The 23920-nt window shown below is 34.3% G+C and overlaps 4 protein-coding genes and 1 long non-coding RNA gene across 5 annotated transcripts; 1 reads left to right on the top strand and 4 right to left on the bottom strand.

Moving 5' to 3' along the window:
• Positions 1 to 8455: 8455 nt before the first annotated feature.
• LOC116016708 (phytosulfokine receptor 1) lies at positions 8456 to 12230 on the top strand. The gene has a single exon (XM_031257081.1). It carries the CDS (start codon positions 8837 to 8839, stop codon positions 11930 to 11932), a length of 3096 nt encoding a protein of 1031 aa, XP_031112941.1. The 5' UTR covers positions 8456 to 8836; the 3' UTR covers positions 11933 to 12230.
• Positions 12231 to 13844: 1614 nt separating this feature from the next.
• LOC116014954 (lignin-forming anionic peroxidase-like) lies at positions 13845 to 15223 on the bottom strand. Its single transcript, XM_031254930.1, has 2 exons — positions 15218 to 15223; positions 13845 to 14798 (listed from the first exon to the last, which is right to left on the bottom strand). The coding sequence occupies exons 1-2, from the start codon at positions 15221 to 15223 to the stop codon at positions 13845 to 13847; spliced, it is 960 nt and encodes a 319-aa protein (XP_031110790.1).
• Positions 15224 to 15347: 124 nt separating this feature from the next.
• On the bottom strand, positions 15348 to 17329 carry LOC116017600. Its single transcript, XR_004097937.1, has 3 exons — positions 17177 to 17329; positions 15781 to 15856; positions 15348 to 15689 (listed from the first exon to the last, which is right to left on the bottom strand). It is a non-coding gene; the product is annotated as an uncharacterized LOC116017600 (long non-coding RNA).
• Positions 17330 to 17983: 654 nt separating this feature from the next.
• On the bottom strand, positions 17984 to 18949 carry LOC116014949 (lignin-forming anionic peroxidase-like; the record flags this gene model as incomplete). The annotated part of the gene is made up of 1 exon (XM_031254924.1): positions 17984 to 18949. A coding segment is annotated over one exon (966 nt), but the record flags the coding sequence as incomplete, so codon positions are not given.
• A 3725-nt stretch (positions 18950 to 22674) lies between these two features.
• Positions 22675 to 23920, bottom strand: LOC116017465 (lignin-forming anionic peroxidase-like). Its single transcript, XM_031258058.1, has one exon. The coding sequence runs from the start codon at positions 23819 to 23821 to the stop codon at positions 22850 to 22852; it is 972 nt and encodes a 323-aa protein (XP_031113918.1). The 5' UTR covers positions 23822 to 23920; the 3' UTR covers positions 22675 to 22849.

The raw sequence follows: 23920 nt of genomic DNA, 5'->3' as shown, positions 1-23920 counted from the left end.
ATGGTTCTTCATTCAGAAAGAAAGGCTTTGGAAGCAGCAAGCCAACAATGGCCGTTTCCGGGGCCTTCCAGGTTAGTGAAGCAAGTCTTTCTTTGGTTCTAATTGTTATCCATATTTTATATATACTTCTGATATTGTGATGAATTGCCAAGTAGTTTAGTTCTTAATGTACGTAGTTTCTTGCTCCAGTAATTTGAGTTATTTCTCTGAAAGCTTTTGATTATTAGCTCATTTATCTATAAGTAATTTTATTGTTATCGATCGAATTGTAGTATACTCTTGGGCTTTATGGCTTACTATTCTATAACCCCATATCAAAAAGACGAAAATTTGTGTGGAATCATAAATCTTTATTTGTGAGACGGGTCGAGTCGAGATGAATGCAATATTTGCCCTAACTTTGTCCAAAAAATGGAAGTTGCGGAGCCTGAAATGAATCGATTTGGCAGGAAATACAATATGAACTGTCATTAGCTAAAACAGTGTCAAAACATCTCATTCCATCAATGTTCTGTTATTAACTTAAAAATTAGAACCAACACTACTCTCATCATTGCACAATAGTATGGAAGTAAGAGGAACAATATAAGAGTTTCAACTAAGTGTAGTGCAAGCAGGGGTATTCAGCCTTATGCATCAAACTTCAAAACTAAACTACAATGGCATGTTGGCAATGGAAGATCGAAGCAACTGAGAGTCGTCGATGGTTAAAATGGAGAATTTTATTTTTATTAACAGTATAGATATAGTGCAGCATGATTCTCGTACGTGAAGGTCACAGATTCGATTCTTGCCAACACTGTTTTGGTCGAACTCGTCACACAAGGTCTTTGTAATGAGATTTACCAGTGATTTATCGGCTATTATACAGGATCAGAGTTTACCTAATGCATCCCCTCGAATAATAGCAATAGATTTCTTCCGTGAACCAAAAAAATAAAATAAAAAACCTAAAAAAAAAAATCTACAATAATGGGCCGTGCTAGTATGATAGCGGCCCGCTACTTTAGCTTCACGGGCCATATCAGCACGGCCCAATTTCCATCTCTCGCATCAATGCATCATCCACCATTTTAACCTTAGCATAAACAATCCACCATTTTCCACTTCATATTAAATACCCAAAGCTATGTCATACTTTAGAAAAATCATTGTAATAATACTAAGTTCCCTACTAAGCGATCGGACAGTGTCAAACACACCAAATTTCATTTATTTCATCATGACAAGATTGATCTAAATAAGAATATCAACGCCAATATTATAATGGGATTTGACCAATTTTGATTAGAAAATCATTTTTAAGCGATCAATCAGTGTGTTGAGCATATAATATATAAACATAAATATGCAATCCAACTATTAGCTTAGACTTTTAGTTAAGATGGAGTACATGCTTTAAGGTCAAAGGTCAAAGCTCAAAGGTCATGGGCGTGTTTGACTCAAAAAGTATTTTCAAGGATTCCTTTCTCGATCTTGTACTTCACATTAGATGCTATACAATACTCACCTCTTAGCTAAAAATTTATTTATTTTCCCGACACTTTAAATCTTAACAGTAAGGAAGAACCCTTTAAGGTAATCACGTCGAGTGCAAGATCGTGCTTGAAGATGGTTGTCTAGGACAATCAACACCACTATACATGTCTTTGGCAGTTTTTCTTGATACACTAAATAGTAAATATAATTCGTTATTCTTTAACGCTCTATGTTTTTATAAATACTTTATTAAAATATAGTGTTAAATATAACGACAAATGTTACCATGTTGAATATTTAGTTCAAAATCACTTGAATTTACTAGCTAAATCTAACTTCAATATAATTTACGACTGCTTAATATATTTCTGATCAATAAATCAACAAGTTAGTGCATTTGCTAGTCAAAATTATTGAGTCTCCTAATTGGCTTTCAAAACTCAATGATACTATGTCATGGTATGATTACATTGTGGAAAATTTTGCACCAAACCATAATTGACACCAACATAAGTGGGGATCAAAAAATTTATAAAAGACCAAACAATGACATTATATTATCCTAGGTTGCATTGGCCATCAAAACATTTTCAAAGGAACAACAATATCACCTGCAGTATTTGATGGGATTCTATCATCAAAGTTGGCCTCCACTTTAAACGGAAAAAGACTAATAGAAAAATCCAAGAAAAGAAGATAATTATGGACCGTACATGTTTACTCCACTTCTTGATTTTTCATTTTCCATCATCTTTTATTCTCCAAACTATAGAAATGTACAAATAAACGGATTCTAGCTATATTCTTCTTTATTAAATTTTTTATTATTCTAAAAAATAAAAATTTTATTTCGTCAGTAAATACATTATTAATTAAAATGATTGTTGTTTGAACTCACTTAATCCTTACTTCTAGCGGTATGGTAGGGGTTCAATTCCTGTCACGAACATTAGAGTTAGTTAGGGTTTGGACTGAACTCTTTGTACACAGTAGTGTACAGTTTGATATTGAGTTTCAAAATTAAATTGACTGAATTTACCTTCTCATAGCCCTAAGAACGGATTCATAAGATTCATGATATATAATCTGATGAAATCGAAAACTTGGTTTATCATAAAAGTATATATGATGAAACCCAGCCCTTGATAGTGGACACAATCTAGGCCAGCCCACTTTGGTGTTATCCCAATGTCCTGATTAGCCCTAGGTGGATCCTCTGCACAGACACTTCACATAATTAAGTGGGAAGGTGAGTACATCTTGTCCACTAAATCTCCATAGATTTGAATGGATTAGTATATAATAATAATGGACATAAATATGCTACTCAAGTGCTTTGCACAACTCAAAAGTTGATGGATTGTGATTGCTCTATCATATCTTTATATATATATGCACATCACCCTAGTGTACTTCCAATTACCATATTCTTCTACTTTTTACTTATCACAAGGATTATGGTTGCCATAAATTGCAAAATCCATAAAATGTCAATTCATTCTCTCATCTATACTAGCTGGTCTCATCACATGCAAATCCTAGACGACCCTTGTGTATGTGTGCTTTAGAACAGATTTTGATTTATTTTTATATTTAGAACAAATTTCAATTTACTTAGCTTTTATCTAATTCAGAATGAAGTAGAATTCTGTCGGTTTTAATTGATATATATGATGAATACAACAATATTATTACAATTTTTATGTTAAAAAAAGTTAGACTCTAATTTTTTTTTTAATCTTAAATGTCATAAACTATATATGTTCTTCTAATTTTTTTTAATCTTAAATGGCATAAACTATATATGTTCTTCTAATTATTTTATATATATATATATATATATATATATATATATATATATATATATTGGTCATTGGCATACCAATGTAGAATTAGATATGACTTTTTGGTACATCATTTTTTTTTAGGTGGGAGAATAAGGGAGAGTTGGTCTCTTGTTAGCTCCTTTTGCCAAAATATTTTCTTTGCCCATTGGTTGTACTAAAAATATCAGGACTTGGGACTGCACATTTATTATTTATGTTGGTTGATACCAAATTGAAGTATGTGCTCCATCTCAATTAAAAGTCTAAGCTGATAGTTGGACGGCACATTTATTATTTATGCTCAACACGTACCTTTAAGACATAAAGTGGGGGAAATTAATAATAGGGAAATCACCCTAGCCTCTCACGAATTCAAGAGATCGGAGAGAATTTATGAAAATGTTAGACGTGAAAATCTGTAATAGGGAATTTTCACTAAATCATATAATAAACTAGAATCTCGTGAAAATTAATTCGCTCTATCTCTTAATTAGAAGTGTTCAATGTGAGCATATAATATTATAAGATCGAAGACTCCGTAATTGTTTAAAAAAGAAAATTTAATCATTTATGCATTAGTTTTAACTGTTTCTAAGCTATCGATATATGAATCCAGTTTAACCCCGTTATTTTTAAAAAAATAATATTATGTTCTTTATAAAAGATGATTCAAATTGATCGAATTATTACACCCCGATTAATATATATATATATATATATATATATATATATATATATATATATATTTATTTATTTATGACCGGCCTAGGTTGTTGTGATGAAGATATAATGTTAATTTATGGTAGGTAGTTTAGTTTCAATATCATAATAACTAACTTATATATAATGCCAATTGAGTTGACAATCATGATTTTCTTCAGCCAATATGTTCTGTTATTCCACTCATAGTTTAAAAAATTGGAAAAAAAAAAAAGAAATTGCTTGAATTGGGCAGCAAATGAAGAGGCAGCATATGGAGCACACCACTTACTTTTGGGAAATCTTAATTATATTGCGCAATTGTACTTAATTGGTGCTCCACCATGTCTAAAGAGCCTCCTAGGAAATACACCATAACGCAAAACACAACAACATATTTTAATTTTAAGGTTATAAAGGTGTCTTCTAGGCAAAGTAACCAAGTTGTTATTATATCATTATATATATCCACTTTTAAATTTGAGTTGTCGACTATGATTAAGTGGAAGAGATTCATCCATCTTTAACCAAATATTAAGGGTTCAATCCTTAACTGTATTTTGGGTATGAAACAACCTTAAACATCCAGACCAACTGTCCAACTGTCTCACTCAGAACAATAGAGGTACCTATAATTCGATGGTGGACCAAAAAAATCATTATCCACTTTTTTTATTTTCAAATATATATTATATTAACCTAGCTACAACATTATTGTGTATGGGCATTAATTAAACTATATTATTAATTTATTTTTCAAAGGAAAATAATAATTAACACCCCCACTTCCTATGAAATATATTAGAAAAAGGAAATATTGCTAATTTTTCAAACCCCAACATGGGCTCCCCCCAAATTTGCTATTGTGGGTTAATTTTCAACCCCACACTTGCGCTCTAAGCAATTGTCAAACCATTTGATTATATATTCATCAGCCTTTGGGGGTTCAATTTAAACGTATAGTATATAGTATATGGTTGTAATTTCCTTTACCCAATTTTAGTGCTCAATTTTTTTTAAACGCTTCATTTCTATTCAAAATATTTAAATACTCTCACATGTAATAGAAGATGTGTTCCAGATTTTCTTAAACGCAAAATATTTTTTAAACGCTTCATTTCTATTCAAAATATTATGTGTAGGTTCTAGATTTTCTTAAACGGAAAGGAATTAAGGAAATTAATGACGTGACAATGGATCTGGTCGTTAATGATGATGCATAATTGTAATCATTAGTATAAGTTTGACTTTGGCATCTGGGGGTTTAATTTGTCCATGACACAACAGCTATATATATATACATTTTATTATTATTATTTTAAATATAATGGTAGCTGCAGCAGTTATATTTGAAGCTGAATTTTCAGTTATTAAAAGTCAATTCAGTTAAGGCTTAATTCGATTGTAAAGATTTTCCAGTTTCCAACGTGGAATCTTCGTTCTAGTCCATGCATTCATACTTAGGTTAGAGTTGAACGTACAACGTACGAGGTAAAAACTGTACAGTCTCGATTGCTTTGGCTTTGTGATGCTTGTTCTACACTTTGCATTCAACAATTTTGTTTGACATTATTTCCTTAGCTTTTTATTTTCGTTATATACATAGACAAAAATTTGATACTTATACTAAAAAATATAATACTAATAATCTAAGGAATAAAATATTTATTACTAGAAAATGTAATATTTTTGAATAAAAATATAATACTTTTACATCTTGAAGAAAAGTATTACATTTTCTCTTATAAGTAACCAACATGCACTTACCAAGATTACTTATAAGAGGGAAAATATAATACTTTTAATGAAAAAATATAATACCTTTACAATATTTTTTTCATAACTTTTTCAAGTCACAAACATTATTATTATTATTATTATTTGAATAAAAGGGAGTAAAACTTTAATAAAATTTTATTAATTGAATTAGACATATTTGACCAAAAAGTAATTAAATTGTTCTAGTAATTATAATAGAATATTCACATAAAAAAGGCGTGAATGTTTGCGTGAATAAAGTTACGTTGCAGCCTTGCATGGGTTGAAAGTATTTTCACAAGAATTTGTAGGAACATGAAAATAATAATATTCACATGACTAAATTAAAGAATACACGTACCGATATTTACGCACATCAATATATTCCGTACGATGATGTAAAATTTATGTGTCGCAGACAGAAGCGACGCAATAGGCCGTTAAAGTAATTACCGGAAGCCGGCGAATTGAACCGTCGAAGGTTGTCGGAGGAGGCCCGGCGTGCCTGCACCTGTGCACGTGTCCTACCCAACCCTTTTGACTTTCTCATCTCTATCCCCTCTCCTTCACGTGGGTATAATTAAATCTAGTTGAACTGATCAAACAATCTAAAATAAATTCGTAAACTTTGTTTACTAAGAATACATAAATAGAGATCAAGTATGTATTTAATTTTGTTGTGAACACTAATGTAAAAATTTAAAACATATCGACTAGTTGAAGCACATCATGCGATTTACCTTCGTTCGAGATTCAATTCAACTAAATTCGAGTGTTAAAAAGTTTAATTAAGTTCGATTTAATTTATTACTCAAACTATATGTGAGTTCAAACTTGATTGAATTAATAGTAATCGAATCAAGTTTGAACATTAGTCAAATTAAGCTGATTATTTCGACTTACTTATAACGCCCCTACCCACAATAGTTGATATTAAAATAATCAGATTAATCAAAATATTGAAAATATAAATTAAAATTAATTAAAAATGACAAAATTGACTTCGCAATAGTAATATTAGTATAATGACTAAATTAAATCTTTAAGCATTTATATTATAATTCTATTTGTACTACTGTAATCTAATTATCTTCTTTTTCAATTATTTATAATAAATTATTTTGCCCGTAATCTAGAATCTAGATATCAAATGCTTTATAATCTAATAGTATAAACACATAGTTTTAAATAAGAGATCTTATATTCCATCGTCATTTTCTTAAAATTTACCAAACTAAAATTTGTAATTAAAAAAAGAAAGAAGAAGAAGCTATAATAATCGTATAATACTCATCCTTAATGCTTGGGTTAGAGTAATTATGTGAAAAATCTATTTAAAAAAATCATATTACTGCAATTTATTGGTGAAATTAAAATAGTGAAAATGATTATATACACATTTTCATTTATTAATATTATGCTTAAATGTACCAATATAATTATTATGAATATGATCATATAGGCTATCAAATTACACACAAAAATGATAATTGGACCATTCAATTTAAAAATTACAATAGTTAATGATGAGTGTTATAGGATTATACAAAATTTTTATAATTTGGTTCACCTTATAAGGTACGGTAGACCATGGTCTTTGGTATAATAATCTTTAATGATGAGTGTTATAGGATTATAGCTTTTTTTTTTTTTTAATAATGTAATTTGTTTTGTATATAAACGTAATATCTGAGATTATGTGCGTCCACCAAATACAGTGTGTTCTGTATGTAAATATCAACCAGACCTACAAAATAATAAACATTTATGAGTGCCATATTCACTGCATTTAAGGTGTAGTTATTGGTTATACCAACTTATTGCCAAAATCAAAGTTTGTAAAATTGGCCCCAATTTCCACTTTTCAATTTTTATTATCTATTTTAATAATTATCTATTTTTTAAATTAATATTTTCAAGAAGTTGTGAGGCACATCTAATCAATACTTAAGTCTTAAAATTAAGAATTTATTTCATTTTTTAATTATTTGACTTTAAATTTTGACAAAATGAGTACCTAAATTAAATAGTTTCGATACTATTGAACATGCCATTAGATTTTATTTTTTAATTCTGACAGAAATTCAAAATTAAACAAAACTCACGAGGGATGTTTATTCCATTATTATGTCACAATAATAGTCAAATTTTTTTAAAAAAATATTAGTCAAATTTTTTAAAAAAATCATAAACAAAAATTTAACAAACAATTTAATTTTAATTTTAGTAATCCAATTTTGATCAGAAAGTCAAAGCACTTTAAAACAAAACTTAAATTTTTATGTATATGTTTATTATTCAATATTGTAAAATTTTATTTCATCCTGATTCACAGCTTCCAGTCGGATAGAGTGTGGGGATCTCGAGACAAGAGACTCCGCATTTTATGGGCAAGATTAAAAGTTTGCAACCGTAAAAATTGGTGACTTAATTCTTTAAAATTTTTATTTCAAGAATTAAAAAGATATATTACGGATACACATTGGAAATAAGTGAATATTAAGTGAAGCTGCATTGGTTGAGGCAAGGCTGATAGGAAGAGTGGGGAAAGTAGTCAACTTGTTGCTTAAAAAACAAAAGATGGGAAGAAACTTTAATTTTCAGAAGACTTTGCACAAAAGATTACAAAAATTTTGTTTATAAAATTGGTTTTGATTAATGGAAACTATTCCCTTTCCCACTAGCATCGGCTGAGGAAGATGATGACTATTCTTAATTTCTTATAAATTATGTTTAACAGATATTCAACCTCTCCCTCCCAACGGCTTCTTCATAGATAGTTCATACTCTCTCTCTCTCTCCCTCTCCCTCTCTCTCTCTAAAAAGTCTTCAACTTGGAGAGCAGAACGCAGCGTCAGCCGTCTCCTATTTAGACCATTAAACGAAGGTTGAAGTCAATATTCTCTTCCTTCATTCTTGCTTCTCCTCCTTCTCTTTCCTTTTTAACTTCTTGGGGTTGAAGCCAAATTACCCAAAGATTCTGTTGTTTGTGTGTTTTGAGTTGATCTTGGGGCGAAATGTTGAGAAAGGAGGAGTATTGGTGAAAAAGATTTGAGCTTTTTGGGGAATAAGAGATGGGTTTGCTGATTCTTTGTGTGATTTTCATTCTTCTTGGGGTTTCTGTAGAATCTCAGGCCCAGAATCCCCAGAAACTGACATGTAATCCGGTGGATTTGAGAGCTCTGGAGGGGTTCTTGGATTTACTGGAGTCTAGTGTTGATGGGTGGGAGAGAAATTCTTCATCTTCATCTTCTTCTTCTCTCAATTGCTGCAATTGGGTTGGCATAACTTGCCAGTCTTCTTTATCTCTTGGGTTAAATGAGGCCTCAAATTCTGGCAGGGTGGTCAAACTGGACCTTGGGAGAAGAAGGCTTAATGGCAAAGTTTCAGAATCTATAGGCAATTTGGAGCACCTTAGAACCCTCAATCTCTCCCACAATTTCTTCCAAGGCTCCCTCCCAGAATCCCTATTTCATCTCCCTCACTTGGAGGTCCTTGATTTGACCAGCAATGAATTCTCCGGCCCATTTCCGGGCACTCTAAACCTCCCTGCTATTCAAGTTCTCAATGTCTCTGACAATTCTTTAATTGGCTCAATTCCTGTGGGTATTTGCAAGAATTCAACCCAGATTTCTGCCCTCAAACTGGGTGCCAATAACTTCAGTGGGACTGTTCCTATAGGCCTTGGGGATTGCTCTTCATTGGAGAATCTCTGTTTGGGTGCAAATATTCTGTCTGGCAGTTTACCTGATGATCTCTTCAAGCTGCCAAGATTAGCCAGTTTGAACCTTCAACAGAACAGATTCTCTGGGCAGCTTAATCCCCTAATTGGTAACCTCTCTAATCTTGAGTATTTGGATATATGTTTAAATGAGTTCTCAGAAGCTATCCCAGATGTGTTTCATAGGTTTAGAAACTTAACATATTTCTCTGCTCACTCGAATTTATTTGCTGGTAGTATACCTCTATCTATAGCGAATTCTCAGACTATACGCGTGCTCACTTTGAGAAATAATTCCTTGAGTGGTACTATTGATCTTAATTGTTCTGCAATGACTAGTCTCGAGTCACTTGATGTTGCTACGAATCAGTTCCGCGGGTTGATTCCCCGAAACCTTCCTGAGTGCCCGAGATTGAGAACTGTTAATCTTGGTAGGAACAACTTTGATGGGCAAGTCCCGGAAACTTTCAAGAACTTTCAGAGCCTCTCCTCGCTTTCGCTCTCCAATTCCAGCATTTCTAATATTTCAGCTGCCCTCCGAATTTTGCAGCACTGTCGAAACCTGACTACTTTGGTCCTGACATTGAATTTCCGTGATGAACAATTGCCTTCTGACCCTAATCTGCAGTTCGGGGAGCTGAAAGCTCTTGTAATTGCCAATTGCAGACTCATGGGATCAATTCCCCAGTGGCTGAGAGGCTCGAGCAAACTGCAGTTGTTGGATTTGTCATGGAATCGTTTAGAGGGAACAATCCCGCCTTGGTTTGGTGATTTCGACTCTCTCTTTTATCTCGACCTGTCTAACAACTCGCTCACCGGGGATATCCCAAAGGAACTTACAGGGCTGCAGAGTCTCATCTCTAATAATATTTCGTCCGAGAATTCATCACTAGACTTCCCATTCTTTGTGAAACGAAACGTGAGTCTTGGAGGGTTGCAGTATAATCAGATTTGGAGCCTCCCCCCGACTTTGGAGCTTGGTAACAATTATCTCACAGGAGAGATCTGGCCCGAGTTTGGAAACCTTAAAGGCTTACATATTTTCGATCTGAAATGCAACAATTTATCTGGAACTATTCCCAGTAGTCTGTCGGGTATGAAGAGCTTAGAAACATTGGATCTGTCTCACAACAATCTGGTTGGAACAATCCCGCCTTCATTGGTTAATTGCAGTTTCCTGTCAAAGTTCAGTGTGGCTTTCAATAAACTTTCGGGGGAAATCCCTACCGGAGGCCAGTTTTCAACGTTCACGAATTCTAGCTTCGAGGGGAATGCAGGTCTTTGTGGTGAACATAGTACACCTTGTGACCATAACGATAATTTTCCACATGGATCAGCAAGGAAAGCAAGGCGACCTCGAGGGACTATAATTGGAATGGGAATTGGGATTGCTCTAGGAACTGTTTTTCTTCTTACTCTTATGTTCTTGATTGTTCTACGTGCCAGTACTCGGAGAGTAGTTGATCCAGAAAACGAGGTTAACGGTGCCGAGAAGGAATTGGACGAATTAGGCTCGAGTCTGGTGATATTTTTCCAGCACAAAGACAATGACAAAGAGATGACACTCGATGATCTTCTCAAGTTCACCGACAACTTTGATCAATCGAACATTGTTGGATGTGGGGGGTTCGGTTTGGTCTACAAGGCCATCCTCAACGACGGCAGGAAGGTTGCCATCAAGCGGCTCACGGGCGAGTATGGTCAGATGGAACGAGAATTCGAAGCTGAAGTGGAAGCACTCTCGAGAGCCCAGCATCCGAATCTTGTCCTTCTCCAAGGGTATTGTAGGTATAAGAATGATAGGCTATTGATATATTCTTACATGGAGAATGGAAGCTTGGATTATTGGTTGCACGAAAAACTCGATGGACCGTCCTTGCTGAGCTGGGATAAGAGGCTTGTGATTGCTCAAGGGGCGGCCCGAGGGCTGGCTTACTTGCACCAAGCGTGCGATCCTCATATCCTACACCGGGATATAAAGTCCAGCAACATCCTTCTCGATGAACATTTCGAAGCTCATTTAGCTGATTTTGGCCTCGCGAGGCTAATTCTGCCCCACGACACTCATGTGACCACTGATGTTGTCGGGACTTTAGGCTATATCCCTCCCGAGTATTGCCAAGCTTCTGTAGCTACCTACAAAGGCGACGTGTATAGCTTTGGGGTCGTTCTTTTGGAGCTTCTCACCGCTAAAAGGCCAATGGACATGTGCAAACCAAAAGGAAGTCGCGACCTAATCTCGTGGGTGATCCAAATGAAGAAGGAGAAGAGGCAAACCGAAGTGTTTGATCCCTTGGTGTACGATAAGCAACACGCTGACGAGATGTTATGGGTCCTCGAGATCGCTTGCCTCTGCTTGCACGAATCGCCAAAAGTAAGGCCATCGACACAGCAGCTAGTTTCATGGCTTGACAACCTAAGTTTCACTTCCAGCTTCAATTCAGGCTAGCAGAACTATTATTGTCTTCCATTTGTTTTTCTCATAAAGTTCACATCTTTGTACTTAGTTGTTCATTTTCTGCACATAGAAACAGTATTTCATTGTAAATATTGATCCATAAAACTGAAACAAAATTTGGGTGGAAGGCATCTCAATAGCCATTCCTTAGAGCTTAATTAAGTCTTTGGCTTTGATTCCTTTTGTCTGTAGCATTGCATGTGAAATAAGTTTCAGAATTCTGTAACATCTTTTTAAACATTGTAATAATGAACAGATCAGAGTATTATGAATTATTTTCAATTGAAAACTTTCTTGCTTGCTGTCTGATGCCTATTCTATGGTAATCACCAATATGAAAGCTTTACTTTGTTATGTTGCACAGTATATGATACAGTAGTTGCTAAATATAGCTTCTCGTTCCCAAATACAATTCAACTGGTTGACCAATGCAAATAAGTCAGTAGTCTTCACCATTACTAGTCGCAGTGTGTAGGGTTTGATTCTTACTAAGAAGGTATGGAATTGGCTTTATATTGAACACCAACATCTGGATGCAACTTTAGCCAAGTTGGTTAGACTATTAACTTGATAACCACAAGGTTCCAAGTTTGACTTTAGTAGGAGCAGCCTATTGACCTTCTTGGTTGAGCTGATTAGCAGTGGGAAACCTAAGCTGATTTACTTCCTTGTGATTTTTTGCTAGTTAGCATCATAAGATGAGATTTATCCAATACACATCATTGAGTAATGGTTACGATTTTTCCCTCCTGCTTCTATTTGGGTAGCATGGAAATAAGAAATGGAACAAAGAGAAAAGCATAATACGAAACGTAATATGTTTCGAAAAAAACGTTTCTAAATTATGAAAACGTTTACTTTTTAACTTTTTTTTGTGTCTCATCAATTTTTATCATCACCCATTTTCCGTCCCCGTCTCCTGCCCCACCCAGACACTTTAGTCATGGGGTTGGTATTTGATAAATGTAAGCTATTTTTGGGGATGGGTGAAAGAACTGTTGTCCTGCTATTTAGGTAAATTTGGTTGAACAGCTTTGAGAAACGTTGGTACAAAGCTAAGGTTAATGGGAAATGTTAGAAGAAAGCAGAAAACAATGTTTGACCGGCGTTAACCAAACCTGGGCAGATTATGTACTGTTACATTGGAACGTTCAGACATAGGAAAAGGATGGGGGCAGTTAATGACCAAAAAAGTCCACTCACCAACCCACATTTTCTAACACATTTTCTAATGATGGTGAAAAATTGATGGGTTTGTTGAAGGCAAATTTATTTATAATTTCTACCTAAATTTCTATAAATAATAAAAGATAATAATCACGGTTGATCAATAATTCAATATTTGGTCTAGAAAATTTTAATAGTTTTTTTATTTTTTATTTTTATTTATTTTTTTGGGTGATGAGTGAAACCCGCAAAACCGCAATCAATATATGAGAATGTGAATGGGGTAAACTATACTCTTGTGTAATAGTTCGTAAATCAAGCCCGAGCCTAACTATTGACGAACCCCAAGCCTGTTGAACTATTACTTTCATATGAATTGTCTTGCCTACAATATAATATCTTTTGTAGCATGAAACTGCGAGGCATGAAGGAAAGGATATAAACACTCCGATCTGTCAATAATTCCATGACAGAATCGAAATCTTAGGCCTAATAATATATGCAATTTGAGTGGATCAGTGCATGCTTCTAACTTTGTTGACAATAAACTAACCTTCAATTATTTGGAATATTATAATGTTTAAAGAAATGGGTTGCCTTGTAGATATGCAATGAAAAACACAACAAATTATTACATGTATTTTTCTAAAATACGAATCAATGAGTACGGTTATGAAGAAAAGAAATACAATTAATTAAATTGATAGAGAGGAAAAATTAAATTGAAGAAATGAAGCTAGTTCAAAGCACTGCAGACCTTCCTAATGATCCCATTTTGACCTGTGAGTGGCTGAATTTCAGATAGTTTAACCATTGCTGACGCGAAATATGCTTGGAATGCTTGAGGGCTCCTTGCATACTCGGAAACTATGTTGTCAGTTGCTCCACCGCTAAATAGAACTTGATCCGATTGAAGTAGACCTTTCTTTTGCAACAAGTTCTTATAGTAGTTGTTATCAAAGGAATTTGGTGTCACCAAATCAAGGGGTGCTAAATTTCCATTTCCGGTTTCTTTTGGACAATTCCGTCTTCTAGTGTTAGCAAAACCGGCATCAATGTCAGTTCGGTTGCCATATATTCTATCGCGAAATAGGAAGCATTGAGCTTGGCCGAGAGTATGTGCACCAGACAAGGCAACCATGTCTCTTGTATTAAGGCCTTTGCTTGCAAAGCTGGATATAAGTCTATCCAAATTGTCGAAAGGGCTAGGGAGATCTATGGTATGACTAGCCATGGTGGAATCTCTTCTTCCCAACTTCACTGTCCAAGACGGACCTCCCACAACAACAGTCGCATCACGTGTAGCCACAGACAATACATCAGCACAAGATACAATACCGGGACAAACTTTCTCTAGCTCGCCCTTTGCAGCCTCTATCACATCATAACCCCTGACAGAGCCAAGGTTGGGCAACGCTGTCTTTTCGCTCATAATGGTCGGTGACTCGTCCAACAAGATGGAAGCGTCGCAACCCTGGACAAAGCAGTCGTGGAAATGGAGACGAACCAAGGAAGCAGCCATGCGACGCTCAGTGGACACGGCTTGCCTTACGACAGTGCGAATGATGTTGAGAGCGTTAGGGCATGTGTTGTCGTATGTAGGGGACAGTTGAGCTTGGCATTGCGAGAAGGAGAGCTGCAATGCATGGCGTAGTATGAGAAGCCATAGAGAAATGGCGCAAGGTTTAGGCTAGTTGCAAGAGGAAATTGAAAGGGATTATAGCTAGCTCTGTATGGGAAAGTGAGAAGATTATTAATATTGAATAATTTGACTATGCAAAGTACATAGAAGGTTTATTTATAGGATACAAATAATCCTACTTAGATAAGGAATTAGGGATAAATAGTCCTAATTAGATAAGGAATGATAAAAGAATATATATAATAATAATACATTATTATTATTATTATTATTATTATTATTATATTTTTTTAGTACTATTGACTCTGTTACAATAGTATCTGTTCATACATACTTTCTCAACCTACTAAGCACAAAGAGTTAATACCCCATACTGGGATTCGAACATTATTATTATTATATTAATCCTTCAGAAATTCTTTTTCATTAAAATTTTTACCTATTACTCTGTATTTTAATTAAACTACAGTCATAAGTCATGAATATTATTGTACAAAGTAAGAAATTAAATATTGAAGTAATGAAATCATTATAATCAAGTAACCATTTAAAATTTAAATAATTTAGGAAAAAAGGTTAAATGTACTTCGAACTTTATATGAGAAGTCAATTAGACCCAAAACTTTTAAAATATATTTAAACATCAAAATTATTTACAACAAAAATTATAGTATGTCTAACATAGTACTTCCAACAATTGACTATTAACATACATAAAAAGTCATGAAAATATATATTACTTTAAGTATGCTAGTAACACCCAAATAAGCCTTCAAATCCAGCACTGCTTCAATGGCTTTGATAAATGCAGCATCCACAGTCTTCTACTTCAATGACTTTGACCAAGTGTAGATGATGGTAGCTTTGATCAGCCTTCTACTTCAAAGCCTAGAAGCCTTCTATGTATTGAAGGTTATCAGCAAGATTAAAAGGAGCTGTCTAAAGAAGAGTATTAATTGGTAAGATTAACATTTTTCTCATGCATTTCTAAAGTGATTTCTAAACAAAGGAAACTTCATCTCAACCAAACCTCTAGCATAGCAGTCAGTACTCATTGCATTGGCTCTTCTTTGGTCCATGTCCTCTTTCTTTAGCATAACAGTTAGCTGCAAAATAGAAAAAACACCAAGTAATAATAACAAATAAAAGTAAACATCAGCATATGCTTAAACAATCTATGTTTTTCTCAGATGATGGTAATGTTAATCTCAACCCAAACACCATTAGCATCTAGATAATTATTAATATTTACCAATTGGATATTCAAAACAAAACACATTGCAGAATATAAAACTGGTATACTCCTAGCCATTAGCAGTGTGCAAGGATATATAATTCCATTGTACACACTAGAGAATGTAACACTTCTTTTTACCAAATCACTAAACATTCATATCTTAAGTCTTAACCAAAAAAAAAAAAGTGCTATATAAGGATCAAACGAGATCCAAAAGTATCCTGAAGCAACCATTAAATCACAAAAACAAAACAAGAAAAGGAAAAACTAATATACCTTCAAATTTCTAACTAGATGAGGACAACGTGCTGGTATAATAATAGCATCTCCTAAATTTTGAACGAATGACCATGGTTCAAACCATAAACAGTTCATCATCCACCATAGCATGTATGAGAAATTTTTAAAAATGTATTTAAAAAAAGTGTAAGCTGACAGAAGAAAACTATCCCCACCATAGCATGTATGAGAAATTTTTAAAAATGTATTTAAAAAAAGTGTAAGCTGACGGAAGAAAACTAGCCATATTATTATTCTTTAAGCCTTTTCTTATGTTCAACAGTCAAGTACTGGGTGAACAACCTAAGTAAAGAAAAGATGAAAGATAATCAAAACAAAAGAATCACCAAAAGGAACATACAGTCATACATCTCTTAAAAGGTTAATGCAAACAGTTGTACCCCTGAACTATTTGAAGTCCCTTAGATACTCTTCCAACTTAGAGACATCTTCCTTTCTAAAGATGTCCCAGAGAGCACCACCATCAGATTCTTCAAACTTAGCACAACCATTTCCCTTACATTCTAAGTTCCATTATTATTCTTCACAAGTTGATAACCACCATCAGATTTTTTTCAAACTCAACACAATCATCAACTAATATAAAGCAATATCACACAAAAGAAAATTGCTTTAAGATTATTTCAAAAAAAAAAGAAAATTGCTTTAAGATAAATAATCTACAGAGTACAACAAAGAGAGCACATATCAAGCTATATAAAGCAAAGATATTGTAAATGCATAAGCAAAGAGATCACTTATCAAGCTTTGCAGTACTAAACAATTTTATATTGTAAATGCAATATTTTAGGGCAAAATGAAATTAGGATTTAGGTATAAATGGAATTAGGAATTTATGAAATCAGGAACTTAGTGATTAGGGTTTAACAATTAGAGTAATAGAACTAACCAGCTTGGAAACACGAATGAAGCAGCAGAAATCGTTGCGACTGCATAGTCGGCCAGTCGGGGACGACCGACACAACGACCACCCATGCGGCGGCGAGGAAGCGACGGCGGTCAATTAGAAGGCTGACGTTGACTCAGTAAGCTGTGGTTGATTTCATAATCTCACCACTGGTTTCCCGTTCGTATACACATGTTTTTTTAAATATAAATTTTTTTTAACTTTTGATAGTACTTAGTTGTAGTTTAAAGAGTCAATATCTCATCACCGGGATTCGATCTTATAAACTTCTCTCATTGAAAGTCAGAGAAGTGCTAATTAAGCACAAGATTCTTGACATATACACATGTTCTTTGTACAACTTTGTACGTATTAAATTTCTATCAGGTGACTGAACGCCATTCCAATTATAATTTAACGAAAAAGGAGGTGATTTATATATTATACTTTAAGTAATTCCAAAATCCATATATGTAGAATGTAATTTCAAATTTTTATTAATTTAAATTAAAGATTGTGATTCATTTGTGATTTTTGTATAAATTAATTTCCTATACAAAGTATAAATTTTACAGTAGACATTCATTATGATTGTTGTTCATAATATAATCGGAAAAAAAATGTATTTGACAATAATATTGGAATGATGTTCAATAAAAGAAACAGGTTGCGTTGTAGATATCCAGTGAAAAGTACAACAAAGTATTACATGCATTTTTCTAAAATACCAATCAATAAGTACAATCATGAAGAAAAGAAATACAATTAATTAATTTGATGGAGAGGAAAAACTAAATTGAAGAAATGAAGCTAGTTCAAAGAACCGCAGACCTTCCTAATGATCCCATTTTGACGTGTGAGTGGCTGAACTTCAGATAGTTTAATCATTGCTGACGCGAAATCTGTTTGGAATGCTTGAGGGCTCCTTGCATACTCGGAAACTATGCTATCAGTTGCTCCACCGCTAAATAGAACTTGATCCGATTGAAGCAGACCTTTCTTTTGCAACAAGTTCTTATAATAGTTGTTATCAAAGGAATTTGGTGTCACCAAATCAAGGGGTGCCAAATTTCCATTTCCGGTTTCTTTTGGACAATTCCGTCTTCTAGTGTTAGCAAAACCGGCATCAATGTCAGTTCGGTTGCCATATATTCTATCGCGAAATAGGAAGCATTGAGCTTGGCCAAGAGTATGTGCACCAGACAAGGCAACCATGTCTCTTGTATTAAGGCCTTTGCTTGCAAAGCTGGATATAAGTCTATCCAAATTGTCGAAAGGGCTAGGGAGATCTATGGTATGACTAGCCATGGTGGAATCTCTTCTTCCCAACTTCACTGTCCAAGATGGACCTCCCACAGCAACAGTCGCATCACGTGTAGCCACAGACAATACATCAGCACAAGATACAATACCGGGACAAGCTTTCTCTAGCTCGCTCTTTGCAGCCTCTATCACATCATAACCCCTGACAGAGCCAAGGTTGGGCAACGCTGTCTTTTCACTCTTAATGGTCGGTGACTCGTCCAATAAGATGGAAGCGTCGCAACCCTGGACAAAGCAGTCATGGAAATGGAGACGAACCAAGGAAGCAGCCATGCGACGCTCAGTGGACACGGCTTGTCTTACGGAAGTGCGAATGATGTTGAGAGCATTAGGGCATGTGTTGTTGTAAAATGTAGGGGAGAGCTGCGCTTGGCATTGCGAGAAAGAGGAGAGCAGCAGAAGCAAACATGATAAAGCTGCAATGCATGGCAAAGTATGAGAAGCCATATGTATATATTATAGATAGATAGGGAAATGGCGCAAGGTAGGTTAGTTACGGTGAAGGAAAAATGAAGGGATTGTAGCTAGCTTTGAATAGGAAAGTGAGAAGATTATTAATATTGAATAATTTGGCTATGCAAAGTACATATAGAGATTATTTATAGGATACTAATAGTCCTATTCAGATAAGGAATTAGGGATACATAGTCCTAGTCAGATAAGAAATAATAAAAGAATATTCACAATAGTAAAGTGAGAGGGAAGGTGTAACCATATAATAATAATACATTATTATTATTTTTATTCTTTCAGAATTTTGTTTTCATTTAAATTTTTACCTATTACTCTGTATATTAATTAAACGACAAAAAGTTGACCGCTGACTTGGTACGGTGATGATCGGTCTGCTTTTGATCGACATTATTATATTAACAAAACTTGAAGATGAATTTTATAATGGAAGTTGGTATAGCACACCATGCATATATGTACTGTCCTCCTCATTCAATAATAGTAACACTATGATCCTATCTAAGTTACACAGCATAAGTTTAAAATTATTATATAACATTTATATATTTATAAATTACATTAAGGTTTTATTTGCAGAGTCTATTTAAAAGCTTATAATTTATTTTAAACTACTAATAAATTATAAATTTTGTTTAATAAAATAAGTTAGTAGCTTAAAATAAGAGTGTGTAGCGTTCCAAATAAGCTAGTAGTCTAACTTTTTTTTTTTCATTATTACTAAATTTGTGTTCAAGTCTTAACTATATGTTACTAGCATTAGTTTAAAATTATATTTATAATTTTAAAATAATTAATTATTTGTATTTAAGTCTTAATTCTATTTCTAAAATTAGTTTAAAATTATAATTATATATAACATTTATAGTTTGTTTTTTTTTTTTTTTTTTGCTTTTATTATAATTGTCCATATAAACAATAGTTTGTTTGAGAAGGAAATTGAGTTAAATTATCTATTTTTCTTTATTTTTAACTAATCAAAGGCCTATTTAATTATTAGAGAGGGGAAAAACCGCCACTTTTAAAATATAGATATATGAATAATTTAGAAAGGTATAATTCAAAAAGAAAAAAATTATCATTTTTTCTATTTTCTAAGGGTATAAACTATGATAAAAAGCAAAAACTTGTGTGAGACGAATCGGGTCGGATCGGATCAATGTGAAAATGTAATACTTATATGCACAAATGTCATACTTATATGCTCAAATGTAATACTTATATACATTTTTTCTTCAAAAGTATTACATTTCCCCTTATAGATGACAAAAATTTTATTCCTGATTAGTATTATATTTGAGCATATAAGTATGACATTTGTATATTGATTCGACCCGACCCGCATCACAAATAAAGATACGAGAGACGGTCTCACACAAGTGTCGCAAATTTTACTGTGGATCGCAGCATCAAAACGACGTCGTTTTGATTAATGAAAACAGACAAATGAAACGGTATCTGTTCCGCGCAACTGCAGTTCTCTTTCAATACAACTACAGTATCAATTCAACACAACTGCAGTATCAGTCATGACCATGGTCCACAGTAAAACAACTGCACAAGTGTGACCCATAATAAAATATAGTAAGTCAAATGCATGCATGGAGCAAGGCAATGTCCGGTCACTATTGGAGGCCGCGACGCCGCGTTATAGCGTCACAGAACACTAGCATTTGCATGCCAGCTAATTAGAAGGCTGACGTTGACTCAGAAAGCTGTCGTTGACTTCATAATCTCACCACTGCTTTTCCGTTCGTATGCACATGTTCCATAAATAATTAAAATAAACTTACAATGAGAAGTACGTTTATTGTAATCTCACTTAATGAAATAGAATACAACAATTAAATCACAGAAAATGGGGCACATCAATTCTTGATGTACGGCGGAGGGATTGGTCAGTGTTCTCAGGAGTGACGCGGGAGGCAAATTATATTATGGACACGAGTCCACCTTGTAAGGTGGACCCGGATTTATGTTCACAATATTATAACTATATGTTCATAATTTTAGAATTCTATGTTCACAATTTATATAAGTAATTTTGAACTCTATGTTCACAATTTTAGAACTTTATGTTCACAATATAGAGTTATGAAATTGTGAACATGGAGTTATAAAATTGTGAACTTGGAGTAATAAAATTGTGAACATAAAGCTAAGAAATTGTGAACATGGAGTTATGAAATTGTGAACATAGAATTATGAAATTGTAAACATAGAGTTATGAAAATGTGAACATGGAGTTATGAAATTATGGACATGGAATTATGAAATTGTGAATATAGACTCGAGTCCACCTTGCAAGTGGACCCGGGTCCATGGCATAACAATTGGACGCGAGAGGCGCGTTCCCGCGTCCACCCGTAGAATTAGATAATTTTGAGGCTTAGCCTCTCTTAATTCACCAAAAAAAAAAAAAAAAGAGTTATGAAAAAAATACACAAGGATTGATTGAGAGGAAAACTAAATTATTAAATCAAGACAAGCTTTCTCTAGCTCGCGTTTGATATCTTCTATCACGATTCACGTCGTAACCCTGACAGATCGAGCCGCAACACCATCTTTTGCTCTCGATGGTTGGTGACTCGTCCAATAAGATGGAAGTGTCGCAGCCCTAGACAACGTCATAATCGTGGAAATAGTGACTAACCAGGGAAGCGGCCTTGCCTTACTACAGTGTGAAAGATGTTGAGAGGGTCGGGACATGTTTTGTTGTAAAATGTAGGGGCATGATCAAATGAGAATCACATTTTTTGTGCAAACTAACTTATTGTGCATCTTGAAATGTCTGATTGTACCTCGGCAGACAAGTAATTAGGCATTCTAAAATGTGAAAATAAATACGTATTTCTGTAACTATTTTTATAATTATGATTATATATCTTGTAATACCTGATTGTACATTCCTATAATTTTACAATTGTGCATATACAATTTCTGTTTGTGCCAATTACATACTTTAAAATTTATTTGGCATTTATATGGCATTTTTATAAAGTGTAACTAAAAAACAAGAAAAGTAAACTAAAAAAATATATATATATTGGAAAAGTCAAAAGATTTCGAGGGCTGACTTAAGAATGGGTATATCAGTCAAATGGATGCGCCATATTATATAATAAAATTTTGAGTTTGAATTTTATTATGTAATTGTTGGTAGCCAAGGCATGTACTACTGTCCTTGTCATTCAATAATTGTAACCCAAATAAAATCTCTCTCTCTCTCTATATATATATATATATTCAACTAAGTTTGGCACCTAAGTGCTCGCCCCCACAAGATAGGCTAACAATGAATAAAACCTTTTTAGTAAAGGAATTAAATTCTAAAAATATCAAGTGATATACTCAGGTGAATAAGAGGTTATATTAGAAAATGTTATGTAGAGATAAGAGGGGTAGGGGTGAATAATCTTTATGGATTTTTCATTTTGAAAATTAGCAACTTGAAAAAGAGGATGTATAATTTTGAGGTAGGTGTATTAAAATTCGGAGAGAGATAGAGAAAACCTTTATCTTATATAATTCAAGCTCTTCTAAAAAAGGACTTGTATTTATATTAGTGTAAATTCACTTCTTTTTTTAATAAGGACAAAAGTTTCGTCTTTCCCTAACCACTTTTTCAATTCAAATGAGTTTACTTTGGGAATATAATCAATGTTTCATTCATCCATGCATTATCGGGGGAGCGTACAATATATTGATTGATTAGAATACAACAAATAATATTATTGCATTTTTCTAAATAACAAATCAATGGTTATGAAGAAAAAAAATACAATGAAATTGATGAGAGTAGAAAACTAAATTATTAAATACTCTAGAAAAACAACAGTGCCGAAGAGAAAGTATGTAGCACGCGGTAGCTAAACAACGAAGCTAGTTCAAAGCACCACACACCTTCCTAATGATCCCGTTTTGACCTGTGAGGGGCTGAATTTCAGACATTTTAATCATGGCTGAAGCAAAATCTGCTTGAAATGCTCGTGGGCTGCTGGCGTACTCTGAAACAATGCTGTCTGTTGCTCCACCGCTGAAAAGAACTTGATCCGATTGAAGTAAACCTTTCTTTTGCAATAGGTTCTTGTAGTAGTTGTTATCAAAGGAGTTTGGGGTCACTAGATCAAGTGCCGCCAAATTTCCATTTCCGGTGTCTTTTGGACATTGGCGTCTTCTAGTGCTAGCAAAACCCGCATCAATGTCAGTACCATTACTATAAATTCTATCGCGAAATAGGAAGCATTGAGCTTGGCCTAGAGTATGTGCACCAGATAAGGCAACCATGTCTCTTGTATTAAGGCCTTTTCTAGAGAAGCTGGATATGAGTTTATCCAAATTGTCAAAAGGACCGGGAAGATCAGTTTCAGCTAGGGTATGGCTAGCCGTGGTGGAATCTCTTCTTCCCAGCTTCACTGTCCACGACGGACCTCCCACAGCAGCAGATGCATCACGTGCAGCTACTGACAAGACATCAGCACAAGATACAACACCAGGACAAGCTTTCTCCAGCTCGCGCTTAGCTGCCTCTATCACGTCGTAACCCCTCGCAGAACCAAGGTTAGGCAACGCGGTCTTTTCGCTCTCAATGGTTGGTGACTCGTCCAATAAGATGGAAGCGTCGCAACCCTGGACAAAGCAGTCGTGGAAATGGAGACGAACCAGGGAAGCGGCCATGCGACGCTCACGGGATACGGCTTGCCTTACAGCAATGCGAATGATGTTGAGAGCGTTGGGGCATGTCTTGTCGTAAAATGTAGGGGACAACTGTCCTTGGCATTGCGAGGAAGAGAGAAGAAGAAGCAAACATGATAAGAAGGCAGCAATGCATGCCGTTGTAGTATGAGAAGCCATATATTAATTATAGGATTGATAGATAGAGAAATGGCGCTATCTATATAGGTACGTGTAGATAGAGCTTAGTTGCAGAAGGAAAATGAATGGATTATTGCT

Source organism: Ipomoea triloba, chromosome 4 (assembly GCF_003576645.1).
Source record: "Ipomoea triloba cultivar NCNSP0323 chromosome 4, ASM357664v1".
In the NCBI taxonomy this organism is placed as follows: Eukaryota; Viridiplantae; Streptophyta; class Magnoliopsida; order Solanales; family Convolvulaceae; genus Ipomoea; species Ipomoea triloba.
The sequence above is the reverse complement of the archived record's forward strand: the minus strand, read 5'-3'. Positions and strand labels throughout refer to the sequence as shown.